This window comes from Lepisosteus platostomus, chromosome 24, assembly GCF_059453375.1.
Source record: "Lepisosteus platostomus isolate fLepPlt1 chromosome 24, fLepPlt1.hap1, whole genome shotgun sequence".
NCBI lineage: Eukaryota > Metazoa > Chordata > Actinopteri > Semionotiformes > Lepisosteidae > Lepisosteus > Lepisosteus platostomus.
Genome location: NC_142634.1, coordinates 7,285,851 through 7,311,207, shown reverse-complemented (window position 1 = coordinate 7,311,207; position 25,357 = coordinate 7,285,851). Strand labels below are relative to the sequence as shown.

Below are 25,357 nucleotides of genomic sequence, written 5' to 3'. Positions count from 1 at the left end.
TTGGTTGTGTTCAACAGAAGAGGCGCTAATTTAAAGTAAAAAGATACTTGAAAAATGAAAAATGATAAAATGATTGTACCTTCTGAATTTGAAAGCATGGGGAAATGGTTTATATATATAGTATGAGTTCTGAGAATTACAACTATAGAAACAACCATAAAAGGTAGTATCATACAGTACATACCAGTGATCAACACATTGCTCTTTTTTGAGGTGGGAGGACCCCACAAGGTATATACAGAGAATTTACTGTTTAGACCAGGAACCTCTGTTCTAGTCTATAAATCAAGATTGACTAAAAGATAGATGAGGTCATGTCTCGCAGTTTCAAATACATATAAAACTTCAAATACAACTTTAAATTGTTTGTTTTTTTAGCATCACCTGTACAGGTGCAGTAAGCACTTGCAAAAACTCAGTAATAAAACAAAGATTTGCTCAAAGCTAGTCAATGATGCATTTTTAATCCTACTATAATAAAAGGATGAAATTGTTTTTTGATTGGAAATTCCCTTTAAGAAGACAGGCTGATACAAAACAGTGAGCATTAACAAGGGTTTGAGCAGAATTACACTAATTACAGGGCTGCAGCAGAAGCATTTGTAAACATTACAGTTTTGAACAAGCTCCCACAATAACTCATTACTGTTTCTCTGTAGCTCTGGTACTAATCACAGCCCACCTTGCTTTCAATTTGTAAAAAGCCCAAATAATTAAATACAAATACGCACTCAATTCAGTGAACAAAATTAAAACACTTTGACAGCATTCCCTTATATGGTTTTGTCTTTATCGTATTCATTTGGAGATTGAGAAGTAACATTTCATGGCATTGTTTTTCAGTTCCACTAACATTCCTGATGACCTCTTATGCAAAGCAAACTCTTACGGAACAGTTTGACCTGTGCACTTAAGTTCAGAATATTTTGGACACTGATGCAAGTTTAGAATACTTTGAAACAGTGCACATATGTGGGTAAAGTAGAATATTTTGTATATTAAAGCTTAAGAAAAGTTAAACTAATGAGGAGGCTTCCCTGTCCTTGTCCTATACAAACTGTTTGTTACACAAGACCCATCTGTGCTTGTGGGGGTCTAAAGAACAAGAACATTTGTTAATATCCTAAAATTGGTTTGATATGACTGATTTACCTGCCTTTCCCAGCTCTTAAAGTGCTACTGCTTCAGAGAGACCTATGGGATTTTCTTCTACTTGTAGTAGCACCTGCCCAGGTGAGCCCAACTTTAATAACCCACAGTAAGTGAAAACACGGACTGGTGCTTTGCCCTATTCCACAAAAAAAAAAAACTTGTTCTGCTTGGCCAGGCAGACTGCTTAAATCACAAAGCACTGTAACCCTGCACCGATCACCTACCTGTAGCAAAGATCAGGTATCTCTCTAGTGCTGTTTTAGTGGCCCATGAAAAACAAAATACTGTGACAAATGTATTAATCCATTGTTGGTCTGCACAAGTTAATCATTGGAATTACTGGACAATCTTCTCCAGGTCTTTCAACCATCGTCTGCATTGCAATTAGTGTTAAATTTTCTGGATCCATTTCTTTCTGCTACAGTGAAAACTATGGTGGGACACAAGGTCAGACAAACATAATAAACAATTTTCAAATGCCTTATAGATCAGATCTGCACTGGATTGCACATGTTCTGCAGAGGGGTTTGATTTCAGGTCTCCGAGAAACATTCCATCTTTGCAACCAAATTCCCATTAACTTGTTCTGCTTCAGGAAAAGTAACACAGAATGCATTTGGCTTTGAACCCTCAATCAAAAAAGAATACTATTTACATCTTTTTGTCTTGTTTGAAATATTAATACCTAAATGTTCAAAGTTAAAGAGACCATATTAAATCAACACAGAGTAAGACAGGGATACTTCAGTTTTATTACACTATTCCTGATCCAACGTAGCAATGTGTCACACATTTCATCTTAGAAGGCATGCCGAAACACGTTGCTAAATTAAGGTTCTGTTGTACTGAAAGAGCAAGGGCAAGTCTATATTTCTTCTTATTTTCCAAGCACTTGGGAGAAAAAAAGAAAAAGAAAAAAAAGAAAAATTGTCTGTCACAATCTTCAGCCTGACAGCCAAAGTAAGCGTAACATGGTTCTATTACCGAGGATTTCAGAGCTGGAAATCTTGAATCTTAAGATTGCCATATGAATTATAATCACAGCCTTATGTTTTGCTTAAATAACAACAAACATTTCAGTGATTTCAATATTCAACGTGTGAAGTCTTAATGACAAGGAACAATGATATTTGAAGTTAATCTACACTTAAATTGCAAAATTTATTTTCATAGAATACTTTTTCAATAATTACTCATTTTCATATACTGTACATCTATCCTAGACATGAAAATTTTTACTGCTTAAAAATTCAGTTTTAATTAAAAAAGGGGGTAGATTAAGGCAATTAATTGTCATCTTAATTAAACCATTTTTAAAATACAAACTTTTCCTAGACAAATGTACTTAAACTAAATCAGTCTTTTAAATCAAAGTTAAACAGAAGGCACTTACAGACTTGATATTTTAAAAAAATTGGATAGTGCAACACTGTCTGGGTTTTTTAAAATCTGGAACTAGTTCAAAAGTGATGGGGTATCAAGAGTGTTATAAGGCAATAGAAGACTTTGTTGTTGTTGTTGTTAGCCAGAAATGTGTAGCTACAGTAGATAAAGCACACAAAACAATGGGAAGAATCACTGCATCATTAAAGTGTTCCAATACTCTCCATATTTGTCCTCCTGTCATTATAAACACACTCCTACATCAGAAAAACAAGACCATTTTCAATGTTTGTCTCAAATTAATGTTTCAGTATTACTGGGTATTCAAAGGAGATCAGCCATCCAGAGACTAAAACCCTTACTGACAAGCCTACTGTATATTAAAGAAGGGTAAAAAAGACAGCAGAAAGAGTTTGTTGCCATAATAATCAGAAAGCCCTCCTGATAGAAGTAAGATGGGAATTTTTAAACAAATATCACAGTTTCAGAGACATTGTTGACTCTGACTGAACCATGATGTGTAGCATTGTGGGAATGAAAGAAAGGCAGACATCCATGTAAATCTAAACCTACTGTAGCCTCAAAGCTACATTTTGTGGAACTTTATCTGAAAAAATTAAACATAATTAAAAGCAATTACCTCCCCCCCCTTAACAGCAACAGAAAAAAAGCTGCCCAGCTGAAACAACAGCTGTTTTACTGTTGCATAACAGTAAAAAGCCATCATGAGCCATTACTGCCAGCTGCAGTATCAAGGCAAGACATCACAATGTACTTACAGGTCAGACAGAATCATTCTGGGCTGCTAGGTGGTGAGTGGATGTGAATGAGACTGAAAATGCAGTTTGTAAATAATCACTTTGCCATGTGTTAGAGCCAAATAACACATAAACTATGTCACTTCACAAATTATTCAGAAACAGATCATCAAAATGAAGGCGAAATTTAAAACTGCAACTGATTTCCTTGGCTGCTTTAGCTCTTAGATGTTTTATCTTCAATGTCAGACTGCCGGTTGTTAGAGGGTTATCTCAGCGTAACATGGACAGTTCACAAACCACTTGTTTTGTGGTCCGCAGCCTTCCTGAAAGACATAGAAAATTCACAGTAACAGCAACAAAAATACTCAGTACAGTTTTTCTGAAATCCCTGTAGCGAAGAGACCAGCCAATAGTACAATATCAGAGCAGGATCACAAAGATGGCACTTTTTAGCACAAAAGCAATAAACAGATTGCAATGCTGTATTTAACCAATGCAAGTTTAAATCTAAAGACATGAATACTGATATAGAACACTAATATTTCCGTTTTGAAAGCATATATACTGTATACATAGTTGTAAAAAAAATCTGAGTTCTGAGATTTTAAGTCCCCATGACTTAAACACTAATACAACTGTTTGAGTATTGTTTCTTCGAAATGTAAGGCATTATTCCAGTAATTCTCCCTTTTAAGTGTAATATTAAGTTAATATTGTTTAAACTACAATAATACTGTATATTATTTTTCTAAAATGCTGTTTTTAAGCAATTGTTAAAATTAGGCATACCTAATACCTACCTAAAATTTAATCCATTTTACCTGACCAAACTGATGTTTCCTTAGCTTTTTAAAAAAAATGCAGCAGAATCTATACGGATTTGTATAATTTTAAACAATATTTAAATATTTTCTTTCTAGTTATACCAAAGCTTGCTGTCACAATGTTATGTAATACCCAGAAAAAATATAATTATCAAACATTTACAGGAGGTATATGAATTATGCTGCCTGATATACAACATTCATACACACTCTTCTAAGCATGGATGAGTCACTGGCCATGAGACTGTTTTAATCAGTTGTGTCTATCCTGACTGTACTACTGTACGTATTAACTCAGTTGAATACTGGGGGAAGCAACTTACAGACTACAATCTCATATAAGGGTTCAGGTGGGACTCATTTTCTCTTTTGATCTGTTATGCGGTGCACAGGAGAGACATAATAACATTGCACATGAACTTAATGACTTACTCCCCTGTGGTAAGACGCCATGATGGCCTGTCCAGGCCTGTGCAGAAACCCAATAGCTCAAAAATATTTCTGTTTGGGTCCGCTAAGTTACCTCATCAGCATACAGAGAAAGCTATAATGTGTGTCACTGAAAACTGGAAGTCATTCTGAAGACATTATTTATATGTGGTCACAGTGTTTAAGGAATACCAATGGCTACAAACTGTTATGTTAGTGATACAACCAAAAGTATTACCTGGTTATTAAGATTTTTTTTTAAATAGTCCTGTGGTTGAGTTTAGGCATGCTATTCTGTTACAGGTGCAGCTCCTGACATACTGTACTTAAACTGTGGTTGTGTCTCTTTTGGGGGAGATGAAAGATGTCATGACATATTTAAAGGAAAGCAGGTGTGTTCACTTCCCTTTCCTAAATGAAACTCTAGAATATATCAAGAAAACATTTGACTAAGTGCCTCAAAACCTTGACAACACCGTAAGGAAATATGACAATTATTAATCCTATTTTTAGTTTACAAAAGCAGAAGTAATGTATTTGAAGTTTATGAAGCCATCAAAACACAAATGTAGTCTGAGTTTGAAAGACTTTTTTCTCCCTTCCTGTACCTTCCATATATCAGTCATGGGACAGATCCACTTTGATCAAAACAGTAAATTTCAAATTAAGACACCTTTTATCTGCTTTTTACATAGAACAAAAAAAGGTTTTAGAATGAAAAATGTATGAGGTGAGAATCCAATTGTAAACACACAGAAGTCACTTCTGTAATAAATAAAAAAGTACTATTTTTTCCAATAAACCTTTGCAGGCCTGATTGCTTTTATAATATGGATCGTTTCATTTGTTAATAAAAGGAGCAAAATAATGGGAATTTGCAGATAAAATTATAACTACAAAATTAAAGATTTCAACTACTGAATGCCTAGCTTTGTTACATTTCAGAACTTGTAAGTGCATTTCAGCCGCCAGAACAATCTTGCTTAACTGAATAATAAAACGACAAAGCACTGATGATAAAAATGGTGATTTAGCTTATATTAATTTAGTCAAGCCACTGTCATGAATGACTATAAAGAACTCTGGAAATACAGAACTAAACAATGGATTGATCTAATGGTAATGATCCATAATAAGATTATACATAGGCACAGTATAGCTAAAATATTTAAAAAAACAGCAAAGAACTGAGAACTAAGATACGAACATCTTAGTTCTTGAATTCTATGTGGGGAAGTTGTGGCTAATTTCAAAACCAGCAAAGCTCCACTAGGAGTCTGAAAGATTTTCATACAGTACCTTTTCTGCTTTCTGCTATGGAGAGCAATGATCACTATCATGGTTATCAGAGTTATTGCGCCAAACACACTGCCCAGCACGATTCCAAGGGTATTATCTGAAAAACACAGGGGAACAGCATTTCATTACCTTTCTCCAAAGGCCCAAAGTGAGCACTCAGTCCTCACTGCACAATTTAGTTTTTGCCCCACTGGCACAGGATGATTTTGGCCCTGCAAGATGTGGTTATTCCCTTTAACCCTTGTTTTCTCTTCACGTTTGCTCGTGATTGAGCTGAGAAATTACAGCTTACTGGATCCTGGTGCTTTTTTTTTAAACACTCCTGGTCACCTCTATGCACTCCTTGTCAGCGCATGTCTGATTGTATCTGGCCAGACGTTAAAAAAATATTATGCTAGTCTAATTGAGATGTACAGTTTGCTCTTGAATGTCCACTGCTTCTCTGCATTAGGTCAGGTACGGCTGTATTGTTTGACTTTTATGTCTTTATAAAATGCAAAAAGGTTTATCGTAGTCTTGTGGTCAGTGTTGGATATTACAATATATACCACCTCCCTTCACTGAACATAAGCAGAAAGTTTAAGAGCAATACTCTGCTGATTCATCTGTAGCTCTGAAGATCTGTCAAACATGCCTGACAAACATGTTAGACATGTCTCATGTCTTAGAATCCACAGTATTAAACATCTTTAACCAGCAATTATCATGTTAAAGACGAATAAAAATGAGCTGGGACACAGTGGCATCCGCGACTGTTTTTTGGAACAACATATTACAGGAACCTGATAAACTCTGCACAGCTGGGTCCGTTAACTGGGATGCAAATTCCTGGGGGTTCTGACACCTCTCACTGGCCCCTGTAATTAGCCCTTCTTCCTCTGGACTCTTCCCAGTATGCCCTTGCTCTCCACTGCTGGTGTACAACACTCACGGGCCTGCTGCTGCCCTCCTTGCAGTTTCTAATTAAACTCTCAGTGTGGTGCTGCTTAGTAAGTTGTTGGCTGACCCACTGAAAAACAACTCACCGTCAAACCTGTAGCCTGGGGTAAAAATAGAGTGCCCAACACCTTTAATGTACAACAGTGTTCTGTTACCTCTGACCTCAGAGGTTCTCATTTAGGTATCAAGCCTCTTTCTGCTTCAGTACTGTGCCTCTGGATATTACAAATAAAATGCATCTCTAAGGTTAACCCGTCCACCTCTCAAGTTTTCTGAAGCATTGGCAAGAGCAGTCTGTAACAACTACTGTATCATTTCAGACATATTCCACTCAACTGGACAAGTGCTAGCAGCAGTGTAGGTCAGCCAAGAAAAAAAATACTGCATAATATGAAGTTCAGTTAAAGATAAGCATAGCCACTTTTGTATTTTGCATCAACCAAGACTACATTATTCTTTATTTCTATACGATGCAATCTGCTTTAACATTGCTTAAATAACTAAGAAAAATAATGTTTAATTTTTCAACAGGATCACATGGGGAGCATTAGCAAGTTAATTACAGTTGAACAGCAGAGGTTTGTTCCTCTGAGGTTAATGCTGAAAAATAGATGAAAACTATTAGGTAATTTTTTGTGCTCAATCTACAATAGTGACACAGAGGTTAACATACTACAAATGTCTATTGGACACACCTGAAAATATTGCAGATCCTGTAGTACAGCACTATATAAATTATTTTTGTGGTATAGTGCTTGCAGATAATTCTATTCTGAAAAGCCTGCTTTACCCCTGAGTGTTACTGAATGCTATTTATTCCACATTTCTTAGGAAGTGGAGTTGTTCTTTATTACCTTAAGTTTAATTACGTTTGTATACCTAAACTTTTCAAATGTTATCTAAACTCTCATATCTCTGTCACTAAAACAGAAGTGAAAGCATATTAAAGTGCTCACTTTACTAATATTGCCATGGGGGCACTAAGATGAAAATATGATAAAGGTCACTGGCCTAGCATTTAACTCAGGAGCTAGCAATTTGATAGTATGAAGCTCAGACTGCAAACCACTATTACAGTTTATTTCTTCTCATCATCTTAAGAAGTGGGTCTTAGATTCAAAGACACACATATGCCTGCCTGCTTTATGAAACCTTCACATTTGGAAGAGGAAAAAGCCAATTGAAAATAAATATCATGGCTTTTAGGTTGTTATCAATCTCATAAGGGATGCTGTGATTCTATCTTTCACACATTCCTCAAAGACATTTCACCTCAGAATGCTGTTCGTGCACGTCTTTTCAGTGAATTTTCATGTTAATGCTGACAACTCGTTTATCTGCCTTTGAAATCTCTCTTCTGAGCTCCCCTATCATGAGAGCCCTATTAAATCTATATACTGAAAAAACACCATCTAAAACCTTCTTCAAACAGACAGGTATGGAATCAAGGCAGGATACCAAATGCAGGAGTCCAAACAGCAGTCCAAACAAGCCACCAGTCTTTAGAAACTGTTACTGTTACTAGTGAGGGTGAAATAGGGCAAAATGATAAAAAATCAAAAAAGGAAAGCTGTGTTAAAGGAAGAAGAGATATAGAACACAAACTGAAAAGGAAAGGCCAACAAAAAGGTCTGTGGATATTTCTAGGTGATATATTTTTCCCTGGTGTTTGAAACTCTTCAAAGCTTATTATTTACAGTACATTGATTACTCATGTACAGTAATGTATAACATTCTACATATTTAGTCACACTTCATATTCAGAGGCCGGGAAGCATTAACCCCATAGTATGAAAACCCAACCTCTTTGGTTGGGATATTCATTACAACCCTAGGAGAAAGTCCTGATAATCTGGTTTAATTTCATAATGATGAGGACCTGATGAGGATAGGGCTAGAGGTAAGTAGATTATGGTAAATATTTTCTTTAAAGAAAATATAAAGCATGTCTCTTTAATGTGGGAAGGATAGCTATATACACAATATAAACCTAGTTCAGTTATATCTAGCTTTGTCACTTAGACTGTCTCATTTTCCGGCTCAAAAAATAATCCCTGGCTCAGCTATCCAAGGATTTTGTTGCTGCAGTTCTCTTTGTGGAAGAGAGCTCAGGATTTGGCTCTTTTAATCACAAAGCAGTGTTTACTCCCTGGATAGGGACCTTCCAGATTCCATGCACTGCAGGGCTTTTGCACAAAGGGATGAGCTTGCAGTATCAAATAACTGTTTTAAATGTCTCTGACTTTTTATGGAGTTTTTGTTGCAACCTGCCTTAACCGCAGTCATTGTGCTGCTGGAGCATCCCCCAGGACACCTTGAAAAGCGAGATGTTTTCATCTCTCGAGCCTGTTCTGATGCATGAGTAAATCGACCCCATTCCTGAGCTCTTTAATTGTTTTATACATGTGCTTTTTGCACATTAGATTTGATGTGTCCTTTCCCAAAACTAAAAAAAAAACCACAACCAAGTGTTCTTTAAGAATTTGAAAATGGTCCGGTTTGGTTTACCCATACCAGAAAGTCTGCTGTCCTTGAAAGAGCAGTTCAGTTTCTTTCAAGAATATGAACCCAAATGGTTTCCTATGCTTGACATGTTTCAACACACAAAGGTACAGGCCTGACCAGATACTGCAAAACCAGAGCTGTATAAAATCAATACAGATTCAGATTCTTCTGAGAATACAGAGTCAACATCCCTGTCATGTGTGATGCAGCTCTACTAAACTAAAAACATTCATATGAAGAGACAGGATCTATTACACCCTCATTAAATTTAAAACGCACACGCAATTATCTTACAAGCACAAGGGAAACATGCAAAAACAATAAATTGTTATTAGAGTGTTCCAGTAGCAAACTATGCATTATAGTTAAGACAAAAGTATCCACTAAGTACATTTTACTCTGTATTTACACTAGTATTCTGTCAAATTGAGCTCTGGTACAGATAACTAGAACTCGCCCCTTAAACAATGAACCAAAGTAGATAGTAAGCGCTTTTATCTTGATCAGTTATTATACATTATTCTGAAAGGGGCTAGTACTTTATGATATTTAATTAAGTGCAGGCTTAAAATCTTTTATTTCTTCAGGTGCTCCTGATTTCCTCCACTGACGTCACGTCTATCACTAGATATTATTGTGAAAAAGCAGAAGAAATACATATATATATATACAGTAGGTAAACTCATTAAAATTTAATATCTAATGCACAAATCTATATATCTGGGGTTTATCTAACCAGCTTAGTATCCTACAAGGAAGTTACCAGCTCTCCACAGCACACTGAAGATCACTAAATGTCCTGACTGCACGGAAAGAGCTCAAGCACAGATGGAATCAGGCAATATTTTGAGATATTATAACAGCGGAATCTAAAACCATTTAACAAATACCTTCTCCTGACAGAATAAAAATGCTTCCAATATGAATCATTTATGTTGACAGTAATGAATGTTATCAGATAAATCTTGAAATATAACGCCTAATGATACTAACAGGATGGGACTGAACAAAAAAAGGAAGACAAAAAGTAGAGCAAGAGAGGGCTTAAACTTTAAATGAATAGGCTGATACACTGGGCCGGAAAGGTTGCAGAAGTGCACTGTGGTAGTTTTCCCAGAGGGAACAATCTGTTCTTATTTATCTTGTTGTATTGTGAGCTGATGGGTAGTGTCCAAATCAGATACAAAGTGAAATTACCAAACAGATTCTATTTAAAGGACGTTTCCGGCTGGAATGTGATAAAGTATATATATATATCTTAAATTCTAAGCTCTCGTCTGCAGGGTAAAGCTGATGCTGAAATTAGGAGCAATACTGTGAGAATATGGTTTGAACAAGCTGTCTGCCCCCCCCCAATTTTCCTGGTGTCCCATTTCCATGTGAAGCACTGCCCTCTAATGGCAAACAGCAGACCTAACAGATGAAAACAACTGGCTGAGAAACTGAAACAAGGAACCAGGTGGTTTAATTCATAAAGTCAGAACAGGAGCTGAGCCAAAACTTAGGAAGAATGCTGGCTAAATGGTTTAATATTTCAGTTTTACTGCCCAGCTCAGCAGACAGGAATATTATGTGCGATTTTTAGTCTTCTCGGCAGGAATGCAAACTTTTAGCCCCCTGTAGTATTTTTGGGTTCCATTTCCTTAATGGAAAGTACTACATCAAGCGTGTCAACACGCACTGTAGGTCAGACTGAGATTCTTTGGTGCTGCTGCTTCACATTCCATGTTTCTGATGGAAAAGATGAACGTTATCTACCTCAAAGTAATTTAATTTTTAAATCATCATTGCCAGACAAAAGCTGAACACGAGGCTTTAGGAGAAGCTCAAAAGAAGCTAAAAAGAGACACTAACATTCAAAACCTGACCTCTATGAAGATCAAGCAGTTATGTGGAATACCTGATACACAGTGTGTGGTGTCACCAGACCAATTCCCATCATCCTGACAGGTGCGCTCAGCTGAGCCCGAGAGGACATGGCCGCCATCACAGGAAAACTTCACAGTTGCTCCTGCGAGATATGTTGTCCCTTCTTTCTTCCCATTGTTTGGTGGGGGGAGCCATCCGCATGATATCACTGGAGAGAAAGGCAAACTGTTACCATCACCACCAATCCAAAATCTGTTGAGCCCAGATCAGGCTAAATAAAATGGCAGAAAATTAAAACAATAGAAAGGTCACTGTTCAGAAAGGAGGTCATTCAGATCATTTAACTTTCTGGTGTTTTGGTAGCTAATTGATTTAAGATTCTCATTATCGAAAATAAACTGTTTCAGCAATGTGGCTGCCATTTCCTTATAGATATAGCATTAAGCTTGCTTTGTGAAATAGGTCAGCTGATTTCAATTTTTTAAAACTGTGATTAAAAGGATAGGCAGTCACCCTATAAGCACTCTCAGAAGAGAAACTTTCAATTTTAATGAAGGAAACTGAATAAGTTTCCTAAAGAAGGCTGCTGACTTTCATAATGTAACAGAACAGCTAAGCGCAAAGACTGCAACTTAATTAGAGTACTGCACGATTCATTTTTTTTTAATTTAAGTAAATGTGGACCAGAAGTTGTGTCTTTTTAAACAGCTGAAGGATGTTAATGTTTTGTAGCTGTAGGCCATTTACCAATCCACTGGTGATGAATTACAGAGCAAAATATGCTTAAAAGGCATTTATGTGAAGGCCCGTCACTTCAAAGAATTTGTTACCAGGCTCTAGGTCTTCCACGAGAGACATGTGACTCTGGAAGGAAATTCTGGTAGCGTTGCCCATCTTCAGACTCTGTGCCGTCAATGTGTCATACTTGCAGAATTCGTTGTCATTGCACAGTCTCACCATGTCAGCAAACAAAGGGTCTTCTGGGGGAACGGTGACAGTATAAGCAGGAATAAAACTCGAGTCATGCTTTTCTGCAAAGTAATAATTGTCCAGCAAGTACTGGTTGTCATAAGTGAAGAGGGAACTCTCATTAGTAATGGCCCCTGAAAACAAAAAAACAAAAACAAAATATATATTGCATTGCATTAATATATGGCTTTCAAACAAAATGAAACATTTATTTAATCAGAAAACCATGAGATTTGCTTTTAAAAGTAAACTACTTAACACTATAAGCCTTGTCAGACTTCCTGGATTAACAAATTAGTTAGTGATGCTGTTTTATGACCTTTTGGCAAAGATACAATTTAAAACAATATTGAGCAACAAATCTTAATTAAATAAATGAGTTAAACTTCAGCGTGCAAATGACTAGTGAAAGCATGAGGTTTGAACAAAATGATACCAGCCATACAATTAACGATGTTTAAGACTTAGGTCAGCTGTGTGCCAAACAGAGTGTGAAGCAAGGCTAATGATGTGCTCTTTTTGCTGCTGCGAGATACCAACAATGTTGACTTAACTTGTGCAACTGACTTCCTCTGATTTCACAGGATCATTTAACATAAAGCAGCACAGCACACATTTAATGCAACAAGCATGACAAAATGTTTTTTCTGGTGACGTCTGAAAAACAAATCTAATAGCTTAAATGTCACTTCATTGCATGAATTTCTTAACCCTCTCCATTTGAACCAGCTCTTCTAAATACATGTGCAGCAGTCAGCAGGGGTCTGGTCTCTGGTTCTGCTACCTTCACGAATTTGTTTCTTTTCCTATTGATGGGAAAAGAGCACTAGCTCTTCTCTTGAATAGAGACATGGGCAGAAAAGCAAAAGAGATGTATAAGGAACCCAGCAAGTCAGGCTCTGGTGTTAAAAAAACTGTAATGCGCTGAACAAACTACACACTAAATAAAATTTCAAAACAATCAGCATATAACTAGTTTACTGGAGGTCAAGATATACTGTACAGTACTGCATCTTCCTCAAATTACAAAAAATAATTCATTCATTGTAGTCTACGTGTTCTCCCTGTGTTTCCGTTTAGGTTTCTTCCTACGTCCAAATACTCTCAGGTTAACTGGATTCTGGGAAAATTGGCCCTGGTGTGAATGTGTGCATGTGTGAGTCTGTGTGTGTCCTGTGATGGACTGACGGCTGATGTGTTTTTACACTTCATTCAAAGATGCACTCACAATTTGCCCCAAAGTGAAATAGGTCCTCAGGACTGGGGCGTTCAGCTGGGAGAATCGTTCCATTCTTGAACACAAAGTCATCTCCGGGGCTGTCGTTCATTAATCCCAGCAGGCCATGCGTGTGGTTCCTGAACTCCTCTGGAAGGAGGACGCTTGCTGACATCACTCCTCCTCTCCCACGCAACTCCACCCCAGCGCCAGATGGAAACATGACAGTGACATTCTGGGGCACAGCTGAGTACAGGAAGACTCCTGTAGGGACACAGTCTCAGTTAACCCGGTTTTTACAGAAAATCATTGTGAAGGCATGTTCGTATTTAAACTGACATCCTACTTCCTTTTATAGGCAAAACTAAAAGCAATTACAGGGAATTCAAGTTTTAATTAAATTCAAATAGTCATTCTAATTAGTTTTGATCCTTATTCTAACCAAATCAAAATGGTGAGACCAGTTCTTCAGATTTGAATTTCCTTTCTTAACTTTAATGCTGCTTGTTTTCATGCAGTGCCCTCTGGTGGTTCAGTGGAAATTTTTGAATACTACAAATTTCACTGTTACCTATTTTTGAAATCACATTTTATAACTATTAAGTCTAAGCCATGCATTAATAGCAGTTTAACTGCATTCTTGTATAGAGAATTCTGAATTTTGTGTTATGTGTTATTCAAATGGTAAAAGCATAACCTGTAGCACACAAATTAAATTTGTACAACAGTAATAGACATTACATCTATTAACAGCTTATAATGGCATCATATTATTATTACGGCATCATAAATCAGGGTAAACTCTCCAAAACAAAATTTGTATGAATAGGAAGGAGAATCCAGGCATTTCCCTTAAAGTACGTAGGATCTCATATGCAAATTCTGCTTGCAAGTTATTGCTGCTTTATAAATCAACTAAAATGCCTGAGGCTGGCTTAGCTCTGATGAAGGTTGCTCCTGTGAAAATACATCTATCTTATCTGGTGAGTTTAGTGCTGGGAGGCAGACATGTCTACCCTTTAAGTCCATCCAACTCTGCTCAGAGAAGGAGAGGACTTGCTGGTTTCTCAACACCTCCAGATGGTCCTGGCGGTCTGTGGTGCGTATTTCGATAATGTCCGAGTTGTCTTCCTGCATGGCGACTGCAGACAAGCCAGTAGCCTTGGCAAGAGTCCCTGGAAGACGAAAACATAGAGAGGTAACAGGCAGGAAAGTTCCCGATAAAACATAATTAAGAGAAGCTGTTGAAGGAGAGAAAGAGAGAAGATAAAGAATTCAAAGAAACTGAACTGAATGGAATTGTGAGCAGTGTTGAATTTCTAGTAGTCCATGTACTGTGATGAGCAATTCCAAAGCAAGGTAAAGGGGTTTCAATCTTCCTCTAAGCTTTTTTTTCCATTATATAAACAAAAGGTAAGTAACAAAAAAAAATAGTGACATGTTCCTTTTTAATCAGGTAAAGGGCAAAATTTCACAACTAAAAGCAGTCCAAGACCCAAGCCTAGAAACAATCAAAGGATATTTTAGGTTACTGATGTGCAGCAGGTACTCACCATTCTCAAATGCCACAGGCTTTGTTCTTCCTTGTATGGTCAGGTTTTTGTGAGTTGAATGCAGGAGGTAATACTCTCCTCTCCCATTGAACGTATAGCTGGAGCCATCAAATGTTATAACATGGGGGTCTCCAAATACAATACCTGTGTTGAGGAAAAAAATACTTGACAATGATGTCAGTTTTACTATGGATTTAAATGGCAATTTCGATTTAGAACTTAAATCTCCATTTTAATTGTATTAAATTACCCCCACTTTAATAATGCTATTAAAATTACATAAACCGATTACTACACCCAGAAGTAAGTCCTTTGAAGTCTTAAACAAAGCACAGACATGTGCAGATCATTTTCAACATGCACTGTAAGAGAGGAAAGATTTAATGAGATCTCCACCTGTAAGCAGTATTCAATTGAACATTCAAGCCTAACTTATTGTGTATTTCTGTATATGCATCTATGAAAGTTAAGACTACAGTCCAAATGATGTGGTGGCTTCAAACAAACTTCAGAGATGTAAAGACACTAGGTGAAATAAAAAGCCTGATGTCATCCATCACTTAAGGTTCCACTAGATTTCTAACTCATTAATGCAGTCTTGTCTCCTCTATACGGGAAACCTCGAGCTTCCCTGTACATAAAGAAAAAGAAAATGCTTGTACGCAGTAAATGCCCACCAGGCTTTGGAGTCTTGTAAGTCTTGCAGTCGCTAGACGGCCGATGGGTGAAGTAATAGCTACAGTTATCTGACCAGAGGCAGCAGTAGTAGAAGCTGATGACATCATAGAGCCAGTGGGATACTCCTGGAACTCTTGGGGGCTTTTTGAAGGGGGGGGAGCCCCAGTCATGCCCTCTGTCTGGTGTACTTCCTCCAATAGAATCTGCCGTCAGCACCTGGGCGCCTGTGCTGTCATAGCAACACTGCTGTCCTGCTGCGTATTTAGGACTATTAAAAGTAACAACATTTCAGTTATCTTCATTTGAATAAAATGTTATTTCATGTAGAGAAGCTGTATAATACAGTATATTAGCATAGGCAGGCATGGGTTGATCCGACTTCCTTTTATAGGCAAAACTAAAAGCAATTACAGGGAATTTATGGTTTTGCAGGACAATTTGCAATTTCCCTACTTCTTTCTATTTGCATGAAAGCTATTACAAATGTGAGCTGAAGCTCAATCAGTCTGAATAACTACACTGAGCCAATCGGGCACTGTGCCTCACCACTCACTACTCCTGTACGATGATACTGAAAGATAGGCTCTCACCTGGCCTGTATGGCTCTCACACAGTGAACAGATCCAGGATGGTAGGTGCACACACTCCCCTTTTCAATATCACAACCATAATCTGTCTGAAACAATGTCAAAACAGGCCGCTGTTAACACACTGCTAATCGGTGGAAGACAGCCTGAACATTTATTTGTGCTACAAGAAGTCAAATATTCCAAAACTTTAGCATTTGTGATACAAAACCATGAGCTCTTAGTGTGAATGTTTTTAATTACTGTGATAATTAAATAACAGTTCTACTGGCCTGTAATTCTTTTTTTTTGTGCACTGCCTAATCTGAGACAACCGAATCAGACAGACCAGCCTTTTCTCATCAGCATACATTTCACCTGAGGTTAAATAAGTCCTTCACCAGACTGCATTTGTGATGCTGAACTTACATGGAACCTGCCAGTATCTGCTCTGGCCTGGGCCAATGTGCAGGGACAGTCAGCTATCTCACTGAGGAAGTTGGGCAGCTTGAGTTCAGTTTCATGCCACCTGAGACATTTGTCGAGCGCCCAGGCAGCAGAGTCCTTTCTGAACTCCTCCTCTAGATGCCAGGCCAGTGCATGAACCCCACTCCACATAGCATTAATATTCCTGACAATATTAAAAGAGGACAAAATTATTCTCTCTGCATTTTATACAGGATATGGTACCCATGTTGGCAGGCCAATTTCCGAAGAATGAATAGATTGAGTTTATAATTGAGAAGAAGTCAAGCTCTTGGTTAACCTGAAATATTAACAACACAGCAAATGTTAATACCACAGCAAAGATTAAATAAAAAACATTTTGGAAAAAATACATTTCATACCATGCTCCTTCTGGCTGTGTACTTGGGCTGACTCTTATAGCTCCAACCTCCCAGTTGGAGAAGGGTTTCTTAGCAGGAGATGGGACAAAGCCAAATGAGCCATTGTTTGGCACAGCTTTTCCCAGGGTGTAAAGAAATGACCACTCAGGCTCCCAGGAGCTAGAATAGGGCTCACCTAAGGAGAAGATCAAAATTCAGTGCATGGAGTGTTAATGTGTATTGCTATATAACCCATTACTTTACACATGTACTGTATGATCAGCAAGACACATTCTTATTGGTTGGTGAGCATGTTTACATCAGAACATAAGGAAGATTACCACCGACTAGAGGCCATTTGGGCTATTTAGCCTCTTTTGTTCTTGGTTGTTAACTGGAGGATTGAAGGCAGGGTATTGGCTTCCACATCATGGCTGGGTAGCTTGTTCCACACTTCCAAAACCCCGTGTGTGAAAAAAGTGCCTCCTGTGCTTGTGTTTAAATGCACTTCTGAAACATACCTTTTTCTCTGTAGCCCCACAGCTCCACATTGACAGAGTCAGCGCTCACAAACGAGGTGTTCCACACCATTGCTAAAGAGCCACCAGTGTTGGGAGTCCCGTAGTACTGCCATTTTGTTGCATTCAGCAGCAGGATTTTAAACCGAGGATCCATTTTGCTATGGTGGACTATTGGAAAGCACACAAGGTTTACGACCATACAAAGACAAAACACACACTACGAAAGACTGCAATAGGCAATTGAAAAAATGTCATAGGAAATATTTGTACATATGAATAGCACACCTGATAACCATGTGCCGTGCCGGTTGTAGTTTACTCCATTATCTGTTGACACTTCAAAAGGAATCCACCCAGTTTCGTACAGTAATGGTGAAATGCAGTGGCCATTCCTTTCACTATCAACATATCCAGTTGTCTCTACATCCGTATTAAACCTGGAACAATAATTAAAAACTCTTAAGTGGTTGTGGCAAATCGTCCCATTTTCCTAATTTTGCTTTAACACCAGCAATAACAATGACCAGTGTTGTACCCCTCTTAATACAATGATAAGAAAATGTTATTTCAGCTAATGTGCCCAATCTACCAATATGCTCATGCCAGTATGAATCATGTTTGCAACTCCTTGGTTAACAAAAAATGTTCTAGTGGTTCTTTATGTTCCTCTCAATGTGCCTCAGACAAAAACAGTGAAGGAAGAAAATACAAGGTTTATCTCAAACTGAGTACATAAACATAACATTCTTCAGGTGGAGACATAACAATGTACAACTCAGAAGAAATCGTGCTCAACAGCTGCCCTCACTATCCTAGTGGGTAATGTTTTATTTGTGAGTGTGCACTTATTGTGAAGGATGACAGTTCTTCCCTTGTGACCAGTCCACTCAATTTCAGGGAGGCTTAAGGACATTGTGAAAATGAGAAAGACTGCAACCCACAAATCCCACATCCTTAGAAACTCCAGGCTACTAAACAGATTATGTTGACATAGTGGGGAGAACTACTGTACATGACTTCAACCCATGCCTGCCTATGCTAATATACTTAAAATAAGGTAGCAACCTATATATCCAGTACGGTACATGGGTTTCATACAAAAAAAACCTGTAGCTCTTAACATCTGCAACGATTTCATGACTGCAAAAAGAGGTACTGTATATTATTACTTTCAAGTACGTATGTGCACAAGTAATAGTTTATTCGACAGTTATATCTACCGGCAGCGAATTGCAGAACTGGGCTCAAACGACGATTTAAGGATGGTGATGTCGGTACCACCCAACAGTGTTCCAGAATGCGGGGACACCTCCAGACAAAAATTCCTGTAATCACCACAGCAAGTTCCCAGTGGCTCGCAAGTCACGTGGCAAGAACAATTCCCCACATTTTTGCTGGCACAGTTGTTCTCGCACGTCTGTGCATCTGCAACAAAAAAAAAAAAACTGTTAATCATGGGGAATGTGCACCATCTTGAACTGCAAAGCTATATATCTGCCACACCTACAATACGCACATACAGGGTAAGTGAACTTCAACCAATGTCTCAGCACACTGATAAGTCACAAGTCATGCGTTTTGTTCTTTTCTAAATCAAACGCCAAGCACAGTAGTTCAAGAGATAGGCGACTTAACAATTAATGGAAAGGTGGACGTGTCAACCGGAGAATTAGCGTTATGGTGTAAAATGACCACGTAACGCAAAGTAGGACGTTATTTTATCTAGCACATGGAACTTTAACTGCAATGAGTAGCTATAAGAACATACGTGTTGCTTCTGTTTAACAGAAGAAGTGATTCTAGCAGTCGGATTTTACAAAGTATTTTAACAAAATGAGTTAAAACAAACAAAAGGTTGCTTATGTCAAAGTAATCATTAATGAATAAGAATATTAAGGGTGCCTTTCTGCGCGCGTCATTCAATTTCATACAGTATATGATTAATTTCAGCCCATATAAAAACAAGCACAAAACGTGCTAAATGCAAGCGTTAAAGAATTCTGCATTTATAAAGGCTCATTACAAACTCACCAGTTCGCTCTGGAACGCACGATATCAAAATGATGATTATTTCAAAAAGTAAGATGCCATTTATTCCGACCTTTCTCTTCATTTTACGATGACACAAGGAAATATAAAACGGATTTCATAGGCGTTAGTTCTGCCTTGTCTGATCAGTGAGTGGCTGCATGTATTTTTAACATGCAACCGTTATTTTAAAAGGAAGCTGTCCGGTCTTGTACAGTATGTGTACCGTAATGCTCGATGACATTTAAAGTACTTGCTTTTTCAACCTTGGTATAATAATGACATGCCTTTGAATTGTACCAAAGTTCAATCTGATAAAGAGTTCTTATCAATATCTGATGCGTCCTGCTTGTGTGGTTAATATTTTTTAAACCGTGGATAGAGGCAGAAAAATACGAGGACTGTCGTGTGCCAAGTGTATATAATGTGGCATTCCCAAAGACAAACGTAATGTTGGTATATTCTCAAAAACTGCAAGCACACACATTCACGTCTTCCACGTGTGCCCATTTACACTGGTAAAGGGCTTGCCTTGCATTCTGTCGCGAGGCGATGAAGTCATCTGTCTGCGACGCCTTGATATTTTGACTTGCAGGAGAAAACGTGAAGGGATCAATTAATGGTCTCCTGAAAGCTTATAACATGAGTCTCAGATCTTTCTGTGAACCGTCAGAGCTCTTACATTATTAAGCTCCCTGTCTTTAGGCTTAAGGGATTCCTTTTTGTTATCGATTGCTTTACTTGAGGTTTAAGTGCCAGGTGTCAGTGATGTATGTTGTGGGCACTGTTGTCACCTCCTTAGTTTTCTTTCTGATATTGAAATGGATGAAGAGGCGAAGGGTTTGTATGGACGTGAAAAGACTGGACGGAAAAACAGTCCTAGTTACGGGTAGTTGTTTATTTTGTTTCATTCATACAGTAGCTACTGTTTTAACAAATATTTTGAGTTTAAAAGCATTGTTTTTTAAATATTTTTAAATATAATATAAAAATTGTTACCACTACGCAATAATCCTCGGTTTAATGGGCTCACAGTATTTTCACTGCAATATGTCTGGTAATGAACAGTCTATTGAATAGCCTTCTCTGCATAAGTACTGCTACTGTACATGTTCTGCCATCTCCTGATAAATGTGGAATTTACTGTCAAACCGAATATTGATTTTTAACACTGACATTTATGCAGGAGTTTCGCCTTTGTTCCTTTGTAGGTGGCAATTCTGGAATTGGGAAAGAGACTGCGATCGCTCTTGCAGCCCGAGGCGCTCGGGTAATCATTGCCTGTCGCGACGTCCAGAAAGCGGAAGTGGCCGTGAGGGAAATAAAGACGAGGAGTCGCAGCCTGAACGTATCATATATGGAGCTAGACTTGGCCAACCTGCAATCCGTCCGAGAGTTCTGCCAAACATTTCTGCAGAAGGAGCAGCGCCTGGATGTACTAATCAATAATGCAGGTGAGAACGTCTTTAAGAATCTGATCTCCTCATATTGTCTACCGAGTGTACTGTATTTGCAACAGTTGTTGTCTTATGACTGATGGTTATGATGTTTCTGTTTTTCGTCTTGTTTCCAGGAATGCCAAGCGTTCTTGGCTGGACAGATGACAGATTTAGCATGTGCTTTGGTGTGAACCACCTGGGTCACTTTTTGCTTACCAGTCTCCTGCTGAACCGCCTGAAAGAGTGTGCCCCGAGCAGAGTGATCACTCTCACCTCCTCTGTGTACAAATACCAGAAGCTGGACTTCCAAGACCTGAACTACAACATCATACCGTTTTTCACCTTTTGTCGCAGTAAGTTGGCGAACATCTACTTCACTCAGGAGCTGTCCAGGCTGATGGAGGGCAAAGGTGTGACTGCCTACGCTGTGCATCCAGGTTAGTTGTCATTGTCGGGTGTGACTGACGTGTTCAATGCTAAGCATGCAGAAGCAGCCTGGGAAAACCTGAATTATCCCAGATAAGGCTGATCTGTTGCAGATAAACTAGTTTTAAATACTATTGCTTTTTTTTAAAGATATAATTCCATTTTATTATTATGCACAGGCATTACAGAAACCCGTAAAAAAACAGCTGCAAAAACCAAATCAAACTCTTTCTGTATACATTAATGTCAGGTAAGATATACAGAAAAGCTTAATTCATTGACACTCAATTTGACTTGTCAATTACACTAGATTGTAAAGAGTTCCATTTCTTATAATAAAATCTTAACATTCTGATTAATATACTGTATACTTAATGTCACTAATCTACAGGTATGCAAGCATTGATGGGATATGCTATAAAGTAAGCCAGGGAATGGGAGTCCATCGTTTGTATTCCTCTGTTTTTTTTCCTTTCAGGGTTCGTTCAAAGCAACTGGACGTGCCACTTCTCCATCCTGTTTCGGATAGTGATGCAGGTGATCATGTACATGTTTTTTGTGTCGTGTGAAGTGGGCGCCCAGACCGTCATTTACTGCGCCGTGTCGGACGATGTGCTTCAGTACAGCGGCAGCTTCTTTTCCGACTGCCAGCCCACACCACTGCGACCTTTCGCACGAGACGCCGGCGTGGCTAAAAAACTGTGGGAAGCCAGTGAAAGAATGGTAAAACTCCCCTGAAGGAGATGATCTAATACTGTACATGGACTTTTTTTTTTTTACAAGAAACACATTAAAAGCATTCTTTTGAGTTTTACTTGGGTGAAGAGGTTTATGGACTCTTTCAGTTGAAAAGAAACTCCCATTTCTCAGGGCAGCGTGTCTTACCATCCCATATAAAGTATGTTTTTTTTTGTTTTGTTCTACAGCTGATGTACTCTCACATTTTAACAAGAGCATCAGGGATTTGCAAAGTACTGTACTGTGAAAACAGAACTCTGAAATGGTAATAGTTTGTGCTGTTTGTTTAAATCATTACTATTCTTATGTCTGTGTCACTGTGGGTTTTCCAGCACCACTGCAGTTGTGAACAGGTATGCATACTGATTAACTGTGGAAGACTTTCTTCTGTAATAAAGAGTTACCTCCATGGAAATCTAATAGTAATGTCTGGTGTAGAATCTACTGTAGTAGTTGTTTAAAAGGTGAAGATAAACGTGTGATCACTTTACACCAGAAACATATAAACATCTGTATTTTCTTTCTCTGAACACTTATTTTTAACTTTTTAAAGAGCAAAGCAATACAGTGCAATACCATCTTTCAATTTTCCAGTTTATACTAAGGAACTCCTACTGTATAATAAAGTTAGACAGCTCCAATTGGATTACCATGCAATAAGAATTTGACCACATCCCCCTGAGCACATACTGTTTCATCGAGTCGGTTTTCTTTGCGTCATCTATCACCCATTTATCTTTCGATATCTCTAGGGGGAAATAGATTATCGTTGTGGGATTCCTTTTAATAAGAGATTTATTTTAAAGGAGAGCTTGAAGGCCTATTTAGGGAAGTTCTCTGATCGAGAGGTGGAAAGCTTGTTCACTGTCGGTGAGGTTCTGGCACGAGTGGGGAGACATCTGTGTGAGCATCTTATACTGCTGCTCCTCTGAAGGCTGCCAATTATGTTGTTACTGCATTCTCACACAGCTATCAGCAAGGTGAGAGCCGAGCCACTTTTTTAGCCCTCCAGCAGTGATTAGCAGAGTTTTGGTTTAGAAGATCTCTGCTTTAAACTACCACAGTGAAATCTTTTACTTCTGACATTCTTTCTAAGTCTCAAAGTAATGACAGTAACTCAATATATTAGGTATAGGAGGCAAAACGTCAGCTAAAGGTGGTGTTGTAAAAGGAGCTATTTATTCATTAACAACATCTGGCCAGAATATATGTGAGGCAGGGAATGAATACGCTTAGTATTGTAGAATGTTAGGAAATCTATTGTATTTACTTCAAACATGAAACTGTAGAATGGAAGCCTACTGTTTCATACAGCTGGCACCATGTGGGATCTGTATACGCCTTCCAATTTAAACGGCACAGCTGCTGGTAATTCAGCTTTAACTCTTTAAGCAAAAGTGTAGAAAGTTCAATTTTGATTATCATGTTAGAAAACTACTGTATATCACTTCTCTGGAATCAGTCCAGAGAAAAGCAACCATATGCATTCCTAGGCTAAGGGGTCCTACACAAACAGGCTAAAACAACTGAATCTTTTCGTACAAGAACAAAGAAGACTACAGTACACAGGGACCTGAACTAAGTAATTAAAATCTTGAAGGCATTGACAGAGTCAGTCCAGTACATTTCTTCTGTATCAACAGAGAAATACAAACTAGATGTCAGTAGTTGTTTTCATATTCCTTTTCTGCTGAAAGGTGGTTAGACTTGTAGTAGGTTCAAGGTAATAAAGGTTAGCTGTACATTAATATGCAATACAGAGTTTGATTGAAGGTATGTGAGTTATCAATCCATCCATTGTCAAACCGCTTTATCCAGTACAGGGATGCAGGGGAGCATGTGAAAAGTGTGGCAGGACACACCCTGGATGGGACACCAGTCTGTCGCAGGACTCACGCAGACTCAAACACACACACACTTTCACGCCAGGACCATTTTCCCCAGAAGCCAGTTAATCTAAAGTACCAGCATGTCTTTGGACTGTGGGAGAAACTGGAGTACCCGGAGGAAACCCACATGAACACTTTGATGAGGCAATGTTCCATTTCAGGTTTTCTGGATGTACACTTTTGAAGACAGAATTATTATGTGACTTTTCTGATTGATGCTTACATGATGAGTCTTTGTTACTGTAAAGCCTTTTTTTGGAGAAAACAGAGCTCTTGCACCTTATGGGGTATACCACACTTGACAAATAATATTTTAGTGGGGGGGGGATAGGGTTGAATATTTTATACTCATCTTTTGCTGACCAGCTTAAGGTTAACTTGAATATTTGAAAAGACTGTAAATCTAAATGGTGTTACAGGCTGCTCGGTGCATTTCAGTTTGCCATTGTATGTGAAAACTTTAATTGCGCTGCAATGCCACTTGATGGCATACTATCAGCGTGGTGAACTCTGCAGAGTATTTTGCTGGAAAGCCAAGCTGTTTAGGCACGGCAGTCTAATCAGAGCAGGATTGTAAGGCAGGAATTGTAACATTATTAAACAAGATTTCCTACAATTATGCTGAAAAATATTGATTCATTTACATTATTGACAGTTTACAGTGCTGAGAAAGATTTTAAAGAAGCAGATTTGAACGAAAACATAGGAAAATGCATTTAAACCAGCTACTGTTAAAAATGAAAATAACTGAAAGCAAAAAGAATAAAGTGTCTGAACAGTAGTTACTGATGTCTCATCTGTTATTTTCTAAATAATTCTGTGTAAATCCTTTTAAATACTAGAAATGATCTCTGCAATTCACACATGTTCAGTTTCACCCATTTCTAATACTCTGCACTTTGTAAGATCATAATGCAAAACAACTACATATACCAGTGTACAGAACTTAAAGAACAGTGTATCAAAAAATAAAAGGAAATTGAATTTAATACTTCATTACAATAGAAAATTCTTCAAATTTGCATTTGCCATGTGGTCAAGTAACGGTCTTCCGGTGTTTCCTCTTTGGCACTTCCTCTGTCAGTACTTTCAGACAAAGTAAGCTTTTCTCAAGCATATCTGCTCACCGATAAAAGGGGGGAAAATCTAACATTGTGCCTAGAGTTTAAGTCATGTCTACCTGCATAAGATAAGACGCCACTGATAATATAAATGGACACCATCGACACCATGTTGTGCATACATAAAGATTTTGCTGAAGAAACAAAGCTTCTTGAGCTTTTTGAGAATCAATCTGGAGCACAGGAACGCAATGTACAAGGATTCAGGTCTCCCTGTCTACACTT

The 25,357-nt window shown here is 38.1% G+C and overlaps 2 protein-coding genes across 3 annotated transcripts; one reads left to right on the top strand and one right to left on the bottom strand.

Moving 5' to 3' along the window:
• Positions 1-1,881: 1,881 nt before the first annotated feature.
• Positions 1,882-20,052, bottom strand: susd2 (sushi domain containing 2). 2 transcript variants are annotated; one of them, XM_088617841.1, is made up of 15 exons: positions 19,523-20,052; positions 18,712-18,916; positions 17,777-17,928; positions 17,492-17,659; positions 16,992-17,166; positions 16,573-16,774; positions 16,168-16,253; positions 15,577-15,845; positions 14,900-15,043; positions 14,363-14,521; positions 13,359-13,610; positions 11,992-12,264; positions 11,193-11,369; positions 5,834-5,945; positions 1,882-3,603 (listed from the first exon to the last, which is right to left on the bottom strand). In XM_088617841.1, the coding sequence occupies exons 1-15, from the start codon at positions 19,602-19,604 to the stop codon at positions 3,567-3,569; spliced, it is 2,493 nt and encodes an 830-aa protein (XP_088473967.1). In that variant the 5' UTR covers positions 19,605-20,052; the 3' UTR covers positions 1,882-3,566. The 2 variants fall into 2 exon arrangements, with proteins under 2 accessions (XP_088473967.1, XP_088473968.1); XM_088617842.1 differs by having other exon boundaries at positions 1,882-3,619; positions 5,849-5,945.
• A 40-nt stretch (positions 20,053-20,092) lies between these two features.
• LOC148641495 (retinol dehydrogenase 14) lies at positions 20,093-22,537 on the top strand. The gene is made up of 4 exons (XM_088617843.1): positions 20,093-20,408; positions 20,731-20,973; positions 21,093-21,395; positions 21,863-22,537. The coding sequence occupies exons 1-4, from the start codon at positions 20,288-20,290 to the stop codon at positions 22,120-22,122; spliced, it is 927 nt and encodes a 308-aa protein (XP_088473969.1). The 5' UTR covers positions 20,093-20,287; the 3' UTR covers positions 22,123-22,537.
• Positions 22,538-25,357: the final 2,820 nt, after the last annotated feature.